Source organism: Rutidosis leptorrhynchoides, chromosome 8 (genome assembly GCF_046630445.1).
Source record: "Rutidosis leptorrhynchoides isolate AG116_Rl617_1_P2 chromosome 8, CSIRO_AGI_Rlap_v1, whole genome shotgun sequence".
Lineage (NCBI taxonomy): Eukaryota > Viridiplantae > Streptophyta > Magnoliopsida > Asterales > Asteraceae > Rutidosis > Rutidosis leptorrhynchoides.
This window is the reverse complement of record NC_092340.1, coordinates 170663721-170674652: the sequence shown is the minus strand read 5'-3', so window position 1 is coordinate 170674652 and position 10932 is coordinate 170663721. Positions and strand designations below refer to the sequence as shown.

Here is a 10932-nt window from a genome sequence, read left to right as displayed (position 1 = left end):
CTTCATTTTTTATTCCTTTATTTTTTTTAAATGATCGTTAACGTTTTTTTTTATAAACGTTTAATTAACTGACCGTTAACCGACTACTGTTAACCGATCAAATTAGCCCGCATCGAAGTGGATGGCTTTTTATACTCGTTTAACCCGAAAATGACAGCTGCAAATATATATTTATTCTTATCACAAACGTTACTTTATTTGTTTTGTCCGATTTGACTTGATATAGTCAAGCTACGACTTCTGACTATTTATAAGAACTTTGACTACATAAAATTCATCATCCTCTGTAGATGTCGATGCCAATCAATCAACTTTCCATAAAATATTATCAACACTCCGTTAGAATATGAATTTGTGTCCTTACTAAGCTGGCCATATTCTAATAAATTCATCCTTTTAAATAAAAGTAAGCCTACCGTGTTATACAAGTTAGTTTGTTGCCATTAATTAAACTCAATACTATAAACATTCTCAATCCTTCTTATTTTTCATCTCAGTTTTTCTGGAAAACTGATTAATTATAAGTCTAATGCCCTTCATGGTTTTAGTGTTACTTCTATGGTTGACTTTGACTAATACAGGAAGTTCAGAGTCAATCAACCATGTTAACACTACTAACATTCCCATCCAATTGTTTTGTGGGCGTAATGCTCCTTCGAATCCTTTAAATTTCAATGAAAACCGCGACTCTAGCTTTAATCAACTCAGGTTGAATTTATTAAGCAATAGAGTACTTTATGGTACCTCACAAGATTTAACTGGTGGGGACTCTGTTTTTACACTCGCACGGTGCTGGAACTATCTATCGGTAGATGAGTGCGTAGCTTGTTTTGATGCTGCTGTTTCTGTTCTGGTCAGCTGCCCAGATGGTAATGGTGCTTACGTTTTATTCGATAACTGTTTTGTCAGGTAATTATAATTATAGGTTTACTAGTATATTCAAACTTTTATATACTTAATTATCTATGATCACCTCCTAAAAGGAGTGTTCAAATTGTTTAACTTCCATTTGTTAAGGTACGAGAGCTTTGTGGATTTCTACACTAATCCACATGCCGAGCAAGATGCGGGTGCCACTCAATTTATATCTTGTGGGAATCAATCAGCATCTCAACTTGAATTAACTTATAATCAAACTGTTAGCGCGTTTTTATTAGAGATTAGAGATGTCACTCCAAAAATATCTAATTTCTATGTAGCATCAGCAAAAGAAATCACAAACGCTAATGCAACTGTGTACGCGGTTGCACAGTGCGTTGAAAGTACAAACCAGACCATTTGCGAAACCTGCATGAATATAGCGTACAAAAAGTTGGATAATTGTCTACCAAGTACAGAAGGGAGGTTTTTCGATATGGCTTGTTTTGTGAGGTATTCAGAGACTCAGTTTTTCAATGACAACAAGATAACAGATATCACAAATGTCCTAAAAGGTGAGTTCACTTCTGTCAATTTCTTGAAATAAGGACTGTTAATGTGCTTATAATTAGAAGTTTTTATTTATTGATATAACATAACATCATTTTCATTTCTATCATTATTAGATAATGTGATAGGGAATTCAGTTAAAGTAACCATTGTTGCTAGTGTCATTGGTGGTGTTGCTCTTTTGCTCAGTATCCTTATTTCATGCTTGTTGTATAGACAAAGAAAGAAGTCTAAGAAGACAGAACAAGGTAATTATATATTTTGTGAAAAGCTATGCAAATGGCTCGAAAAGTTAGTTAAATTGTTAAAATTTGATTACAAAGGGAATATGACGTTTGTTGATGTCATTAATATGACTCACGTTTTGGGATAAAGCTAAAAAAGAATTTCAGTTGACTGAAAAAACAAACAGTACTTATACGTTTAATTAAACTTTTTCGTGATATAGATTCTTTTATGGTACGATTTAATATCTGGATCTTTTTGGTACACAGACAAAAGTTATATTCCCTTATTGTTAAATTGTTATAACCTTTTCGGGACAATTTCCTTTTTTAATAGTGATAAAGATACTGATAATAATAATGATACTGACAGTAATCTATGTTCATTAGATGTAGATGATTTGGAGGGGGCAATAAGGTATAATTATAAAGATCTAAAGTTGGCCACCGATAATTTCAGCGAAGGAAATATTCTCGGAAAAGGAGGCTTTGGTGAAGTGTATAAGGTGATTTCGTAAGGATTTAAAAGAAGTAAAACAGCCTTTCACTTTAAACTAAAATAAATAAAATAAGGAAACTCAATAATGACTTATCTATAGTTTCTATTTCTATTAAATCTCTAAAATGATAATGTCATTATTAGGCTAATTTCTTTGTTAAGAAAAAATTAAAAATAAAAAGAAAAAAATCTAATCATGGTGGGTGATGCCATTAATTTAAATATTTTTAAATTAAAATTAAATCTTATTAATTAATTATTATTATTAAATTTTATTAATAATTATTTTAACTATTAAAATTAAATAATTTTGAATTATTTTAATTAATTATCTTGAATTGAGTACGAGAAGGTATAAAAGCTAGGCAGAACGAAACCAATTCTAAATTTATATTTTAATTTACACTTTTAAAATAAAATGACAACCAATATTATCTCTTATGATTGGATGTAGATTGTTTAATATGCATTTTAGGTGTTTGATGAAATGTTCAGCTGACGAGTTTCTTAGTCGGGCTATGTGGTTCCACGAGTCATTAAACTAAATGATTTTAGCATTTACGTTCACTTAATACCTAAAACATATCATTAAACGTTTTCGTTTAAACAAACCCGTAATTTCACGGGTCATTTCACTAGTTTCTCTATTCGTTTATTATCCTATCCTTTTCGTTTAAAGTGTAAGTGTTTATTTCAGCAGTAAATTACTAGTTTTTTGTGCAGCTGTAAATTATTATTATTATTATTTTTTATTTTTTTTTAATGGGCGATGACCTTGGTATTGTGTGATGGTCCCTCAAGATTAAAAAAGCAACATGTTATAGTCATGGTATTCCACTAATCGTTTCTGGATAATTTGACAGGCAATTCTTGGTAATAAGAATATAGTAGCAGTGAAGAAACTACATGGGGTGCATGCTCGAGCAAAAACAGAGTTTGAAAACGAAGTTAAGCTTATAAGTATAATACGTCATCGAAATCTTCTTCGGCTTCTTGGATGGTCCAGTGAAGGATCTAATCTACTTCTTGTACTGGAATATATTCCGAATGGGAGTCTTGACAAATTCTTATGGGGTAGGTTCGTATTTCGATACTGACGATACAACAGCAACAACAACAAAACATAATCCCACAAAAGTGGGGTATGGGGGAGATAAGATGTAGAGAATCATTCACCTATCCTAAAATAAAGAGAAGTCATTTCTCCGCCCAGAGTGAACCACCCCCAAAAATACAGAAAGTCCTCATTCTCAATGCTTTATGGATAAAGAGAATGTTTTCGATAATTGATTATGAACATAATCTAGTCACCTTTGAAATTGTTGGTATGCTAATAATTGTTTTTCTTATTGGAGGTGCACGAAAGGGAACACTGGACTGGACTCAAAGATATGAAATAATAGTGGGAATAGCTAAAGGTCTTGCTCATTTACACGATGAACTCCATGTGAAAATTGTTCATAGAGATATTAAATCAAGCAACATTCTACTTAGTGATGATTTCAAACCAAAAATAGCAGATTTTGGGCTTGCAAGGCTTCAGCGAGAGGACCAAACTCATATCAGCACGACCGGGTATGCAGGGACATTGTAAGTTTCATTTACTAGACACTTTTTCTAAATCGTAATTCTCCTTTTCTATGTAATTTTTTTATCTGATTTCATCGTTTTATGTGATCTTAGTGGATACACAGCACCAGAATACGCACTTCTTGGTGTTTTATCAGATAAAGTTGACACTTACAGCTTTGGAGTTGTGATTCTTGAAACTATTAGTGGCCGAAGAAGTACTGAAGTGGTGTCTGGCACAGATTTACTTCTCGAAAATGTGAGATTAAGATTCAATGTTAATTTAATACTCCGTACCATCTTATTCTTATTTCTTCTTAGTTATACAGGCAATTGTGGTTCTTTGACCTCATTAATTAAATGTTTTTATATATAAAAATTATATAGGATGCCATTAAATTTATAGATAGGACTTCATACAACAACAACAACAATAACAACAACAACAACAACATACCCAATTTCACATGTGTGAGGTATGGGGGAGGTGAGACGTAGATAATCCTTTCTCTATCCGAGAATAAAAAGAAGTCATGTCTCGGTCCATAAGTAGAACACTTCAAGAGTAGAGAAAGTCTTCCCTTCCTCTATATATAGATAGGACTTCATATATTTTTATAATTAGTGGTTCATGAAAGTAAATAGTTATTCTTTAGAAAGAAAATTACAAAGTACCACTCACATTGTGTAGCATCTCGTTGATCTTTTGAAGTTAGAGGAGAGTTCTTACCCTTTTTTCAATATTTGAGTTCAACTTGTTAATTGTTTTATGTGATTCATTAAACAGACATGGAAGTTGTATGAGAAAAAAATGCATTTGAACATCATTGATGAGATGTTGGATTTGAACCAAGACGAACAAGAACAAGTGATGAAAATAATTGAGATTGCTTTATTGTGCACCGAGTCACCAGTTTCAAACAGACCAACAATGTCAGAAGTGGTATTGATGCTTCGGGAAGGTCAGTTATTGGGGAATAGAGAGCTAACAAGACCTACTAATTTTGTGCACAATCAAGATAGGAGGATTCATATAGGCACTTGAAATACTTGCTTCTGAAAATGCTTACAATTCACATATGATTTAGGATTCTTACCGTGGACTATTGTGACCTTCTAATTGACACATAGTTAAATGATTTTTTTATTCAAAATCTTTTTTGCAATTCTTGTGAAAATGGTTGAAATTTAGTGTAATTGAAGGATCAGCCTACACTTGTAAATGAGTTATGAGGTATAAGGTATATACTCATTAAGTGATAGATTACCCAGACCTAAAAATTGATTTTTCATTATTTACTATCATGTGTTGGTCTACTTAAAATTTGACCAAGTGTTTTTGTGATATGTCTTTTTAATCAGCTAAAAATTTGATTAAGTGTTTTTTGTGCTATGTCTTTAATGGCGTGCATAAAATACATTAACATTACGCGTGTGATGCTCCGTACAAAACCATCGTGTACGAATCATCAACAACAGGATCATTACAAGGTTAAGTACTATATGCGTTTTCAAAAAGAGTTTGCATTCATAATTAAAAGTGATGTCAAACCAACATCGAAAGTTTTACAATCCAAAAGTATGCTTCACTAAGTAGAAGCAATAAATAAGTGTACGTGACCCCAAATGGTCGTTACAAGTCATAATTCAAAAGTACTAGTGTTTGAATGCAAAGTAAAGTAGTTCATGCGTGGACAACTCTAAGCAGCGGGTGTCTACAGCACAACAAGTAAGACAGCGGAAGCAACCTCAAGCACCTGAGAAATACATGCTTAAAAACGTCAACACAAAGGTTGGTGAGCTATAGTTTAAGTATAACAGTATGTAAGGTAGGCCACGAGATTTCAGTGTTACAAAGAGTGTTTCAAAACAATATGATAAAGTATATGTTAACCGTGGGCACTTGGTAACTAACTTAACGTTTATACCCCCTGAAAGTACACTTGGCAAGTGCGTATGTATACGAAGTATTAAACACTCGTTAAATGCTAGCGCTACTAGCCCGAGTGGGGATGTCAAACCCTATGGATCCATATCTAAGATTCGCGTTCACGGTTCAAAAACCAATGATTAAACGTTACCGAGCTAAAGGGAATGTTTATGCCGTTATATAACCCACACATATATAAGTTTAAGTACTCGTGCATAGTATGTAAAACATAAAATCCGCATGTATTCTCAGTTCCCAAAATAAGTTAAAGTAAAAAGGGAATGCTATAACTCACAATGATATGTAGCGGTAAAGTAGTAGTCGGGAAAGGTGTGCAAGTAAATGGTCCGAAGTCCTCAACCTAAGTCAAATAGTACTAAGTTAGTAAATCGTCTTAATAGGTTTAAAAGTATGTAATTAAGGTCTTAAGGGTCATCATCATTCATCATTAAACAAAAGGCGTAAGGTAGGTTTCGTTTATGAAAGTAGTTTAAAACAAAGTCTGACTTCAGTCAGTCACCACGGCCTCTACCCTTACTGAATTAAGGTGAGACCAGTGGCCATGGCTCCGTCTATGAGTTCCTTAAGTGTGGTAAAATTTACAGAAGCAAACTCGTCTTGGTTTGACCGTGGCGATGGTCTAAGTGCGAGTAGGTCAGAAATTTCTGCACAACGTTAAAGGACATAGTAACGATCGGAGGGCCATAAATCCTAAACCGTAACTCGGATTAAGACGAGTCCTATATGAAAACTTATCTACTCGAAAATTTATATCTAAAAATCAAGGTTAGAACAGCCCAGGTCTACTGGTCTGTTCCAGAAGCATCAGGTCAGTAGGTTTTGGACAGAACAGTGAGTTTAAAAGGGTTCCGGTGGTCTTGGTGCTTGATGTTCATCATGGTTCTCATCCTTGATGCATATAGCTTCAATTGTACAACTCATTGATGTATCTACATCATCTTATCCAAGTCTTGACCATCATAACCCTAGTGCAAGTCTAAGACATGAAGCACAACTCACTTAAGAGTTGCATGTAGTTTGATGAACCAAAGTTACATCAAAGTCTTAGATCTAACACATACATGAACTTTAAAAGAAATATTGAACTATAAACTTGAAAGTAAACTAACTAATCAAGATTATAAGTAGTAGAACATAGTTCTTAGTTTGATCTTGAAGATCCAAGACTCAAAAGTCTAGATCCAAAGTTATATTTAAAGAAAACTTATTTGTGTGTTCTTGAACTTTCAAGGTTAACTTAATTTGTTCAAGAGATATGAGATCAAGACTAACTTGTAGTACTTAACCATATGAACTAACTACATGAAATTAAAGTGCATAAAATGAAGAAGTAAACTTAAATAAACAAGAAAAGATTCATGGTTGTTCATACTTTTAAAGATTCAACCAAAGTTGATCTTTAAGTAAAGTAAACTTTAAGTTTACTTCCATGACTTACAAGTATGTCTTTAATCAACACAAGAACTTTATAATTTTTGAAACATTATATGTAGAACCTAAACTAGAGAGTTTAGTTCTTGATTGTTCTTGTTAAAACAAGATAAAAGATGAATCAAACTAGGAAGTTAGATTCTTGAAACATGTAAGTAAATAATAATAATTAACAAGACAAGTAACATTAACAACAAAGAACAACAAATGATGATGATGATTAAGGGTTGTTGGTTTGGTTTTTAACAAGAAAAGAAGAAGAGAAAGAGCTTCAAGTTACTTACTATCTTTTAGAGAAAAAGAGAGAAAAGAGAGTAAGTTTGATGAATGTGTGTGAAGTAAAATGGAACTAGTGAAGAGTGTAAGTAATAAGTGAATGAAAAAAAATTTTAAACTCCCTCTCATGGCCAAGGCCTACGGTTTCAGCAGAAAACAAAAGGGGGGGGGGGGTGTTGTAGTGACCCGAACTTTTCCATGTTTATATATATTAATTGAGATTGATATTTACATGATTAAATGTTTCCAACATTTTAAGCAATCAAACTTGTTAAGACTTGATTAATTGAAATATGTTTCATATAGACAATTGACCAGCCAAGTTGACCGGTGATTCACGAACGTTAAAACTTGTAAAAACTATACGATGACATATATATGGTTATATATATAGTTAACATGTTTTTATTATAAGTATGTATCTCATTAGGTATTTTAACAATGAGTTATATACATAAAAATGAGACTATTAATTTAAGAAACTCGAAAACGATATATATATAACGATTATCGTTATAACAACGTCTTACTAGGTACATATGAATCATATTAAGATATTGATACACTTGGTTAATTATGTTAAATGATAAGTAAATATATTATTAAGTGTATTAACAATGAAATACATATGTAAAAATAAGACTACTAACTTAATGATTTCGAAACGAGACATATATGTAACGATTATCGTTGTAACGACATTTAACTGTATATACATCATACTAAGATATATTATATATCATAATATCATGATAATATAATAATTTAACATCTCATTTGTTATAATAAACAATGGGTTAACAACATTCAACAAGATCGTTAACCTAAAGGTTTCAAAACAACATTTACATGTAACGACTAACGATGACTTAACGACTCAGTTAAAATGTATATACATGTAGTGTTTTAATATGTATTTATACACTTTTGAAAGACTTCAACACACTTATCAAAATACTTCTACTTAACAAAAATGCTTACAATTACATCCTCGTTCAGTTTCATCAACAATTCTACTCGTATGCACCCGTATTCGTACTCGTACAATACACAGCTTTTAGATGTATGTACTATTGGTATATACACTCCAATGATCAGCTCTTAGCAGCCCATGTGAGTCACCTAACACATGTGGGAACCATCATTTGGCAACTAGCATGAAATATCTCATAAAATTACAAAAATATGAGTAATCATTCATGACTTATTTACATGAAAACAAAATTACATATCCTTTATATCTAATCCATACACCAACGACCAAAAACACCTACAAACACTTTCATTCTTCAATTTTATTCATCTAATTGATCTCTCTCAAGTTCTATCTTCAAGTTCTAAGTGTTCTTCATAAATTCCAAAAGTTCTAGTTTCATAAAATCAAGAATACTTTCAAGTTTGCTAGCTCACTTCCAATCTTGTAAGGTGATCATCCAACCTCAAGAAATCTTTGTTTCTTATAGTAGGTTATCATTCTAATACAAGGTAATAATCATATTCAAACTTTGGTTCAATTTCTATAACTATAACAATCTTATTTCAAGTGATGATCTTACTTGAACTTGTTTTCGTGTCATGATTCTGCTTCAAGAACTTCGAGCCATCCAAGGATCCATTGAAGCTAGATCCATTTTTCTCTTTTCCAGTAGGTTTATCCAAGGAACTTAAGGTAGTAATGATGTTCATAACATTATTCGATTCATACATATAAAGCTATCTTATTCGAAGGTTTAAACTTGTAATCACTAGAACATAGTTTAGTTAATTCTAAACTTGTTCGCAAACAAAAGTTAATCCTTCTAACTTGACTTTTAAAATCAACTAAACACATGTTCTATATCTATATGATATGCTAACTTAATGATTTAAAACCTGGAAACACGAAAAACACCGTAAAACCGGATTTACGCCGTCGTAGTAACACCGCGGGCTGTTTTGGGTTAGTTAATTAAAAACTATGATAAACTTTGATTTAAAAGTTGTTATTCTGAGAAAATGATTTTTATTATGAGCATGAAACTATATCCAAAAATTACGGTTAAACTCAAAGTGGAAGTATGTTTTCTAAAATGGTCATCTAGACGTCGTTCTTTCGACTGAAATGACTACCTTTACAAAAACGACTTGTAACTTATTTTTCCGACTATAAACCTATACTTTTTCTGTTTAGATTCATAAAATAGAGTTCAATATGAAACCATAGCAATTTGATTCACTCAAAACGGATTTAAAATGAAGAAGTTATGGGTAAAACAAGATTGGATAATTTTTCTCATTTTAGCTACGTGAAAATTGGTAACAAATCTATTCCAACCATAACTTAATCAACTTGTATTGTATATTATGTAATCTTGAGATACCATAGACACGTATACAATGTTTCGACCTATCATGTCGACACATCTATATATATTTCGGAACAACCATAGACACTCTATATGTGAATGTTGGAGTTAGCTATACAGGGTTGAGGTTGATTCCAAAATATATATAGTTTGAGTTGTGATCAATACTGAGATACGTATACACTGGGTCGTGGATTGATTCAAGATAATATTTATCGATTTATTTCTGTACATCTAACTGTGGACAACTAGTTGTAGGTTACTAACGAGGACAGCTGACTTAATAAACTTAAAACATCAAAATATATTAAAAGTGTTGTAAATATATTTTAAACATACTTTGATATATATGTATATATTGTTATAGGTTCGTGAATCAACCAGTGGCCAAGTCTTACTTCCCGACGAAGTAAAAATCTGTGAAAGTGAGTTATAGTCCCACTTTTAAAATCTAATATTTTTGGGATGAGAATACATGCAGGTTTTATAAATGATTTACAAAATAGACACAAGTACGTGAACCTACATTCTATGGTTGAATTATCGAAATCGAATATGCCCCTTTTTATTAAGTCTGGTAATCTAAGAATTAGGGAACAGACACCCTAATTGACGCGAATCCTAAAGATAGATCTATCGGGCCCAACAAGCCCCATCCAAAGTAACGGATGTTTTAGTACTTCGAAATTTATATCATATCCGAAGGGTGTCCCGGAATGATGGGGATATTCTTATATATGCATCTTGTTAATGTCGGTTACTAGGTGTTCACCATATGAATGATTTTTATCTCTATGTATGGGATGTGTATTGAAATATGAAATCTTGTGGTCTATTGTTACGATTTGATATATATAGGTTAAACCTATAACTCACCAACATTTTTGTTGACGTTTAAAGCATGTTTATTCTCAGGTGAATACTAAGAGCTTCCGATGTTGCATACTAAAATAAGGACAAGATTTGGAGTCCATGTTTGAATGATATTGTGTAAAAACTGCATTCAAGAAACTGATTTCGATGTAACATATTTGTATTGTAAACCATTATGTAATGGTCGTGTGTAAACAGGATATTTTAGATTATCATTATTTGATAATCTACGTAAAGCTTTTTAAACCTTTATTTATGAAATAAAGGTTATGGTTTGTTTTAAAAATGAATGCAGTCTTTGAAAAACGTCTCATATAGAGGTCAAAACCTCGCAAC

General features: G+C 32.1%; 1 protein-coding gene across 3 annotated transcripts; it reads left to right on the top strand.

Moving 5' to 3' along the window:
• The first annotated feature begins 306 nt into the window (after positions 1-306).
• Positions 307-4906, top strand: LOC139862009 (cysteine-rich receptor-like protein kinase 2). 3 transcript variants are annotated; one of them, XM_071850549.1, is made up of 9 exons: positions 307-909; positions 1018-1433; positions 1545-1676; positions 2043-2158; positions 3015-3225; positions 3507-3569; positions 3672-3741; positions 3835-3979; positions 4508-4906. In XM_071850549.1, exons 1-9 carry the CDS (start codon positions 530-532, stop codon positions 4763-4765), a joined length of 1791 nt encoding a protein of 596 aa, XP_071706650.1. In that variant the 5' UTR covers positions 307-529; the 3' UTR covers positions 4766-4906. The 3 variants fall into 3 exon arrangements, with proteins under 3 accessions (XP_071706650.1, XP_071706649.1, XP_071706648.1); XM_071850548.1 differs by having other exon boundaries at positions 2049-2158; positions 3507-3741; XM_071850547.1 differs by having other exon boundaries at positions 308-909; positions 3507-3741.
• Positions 4907-10932: the final 6026 nt, after the last annotated feature.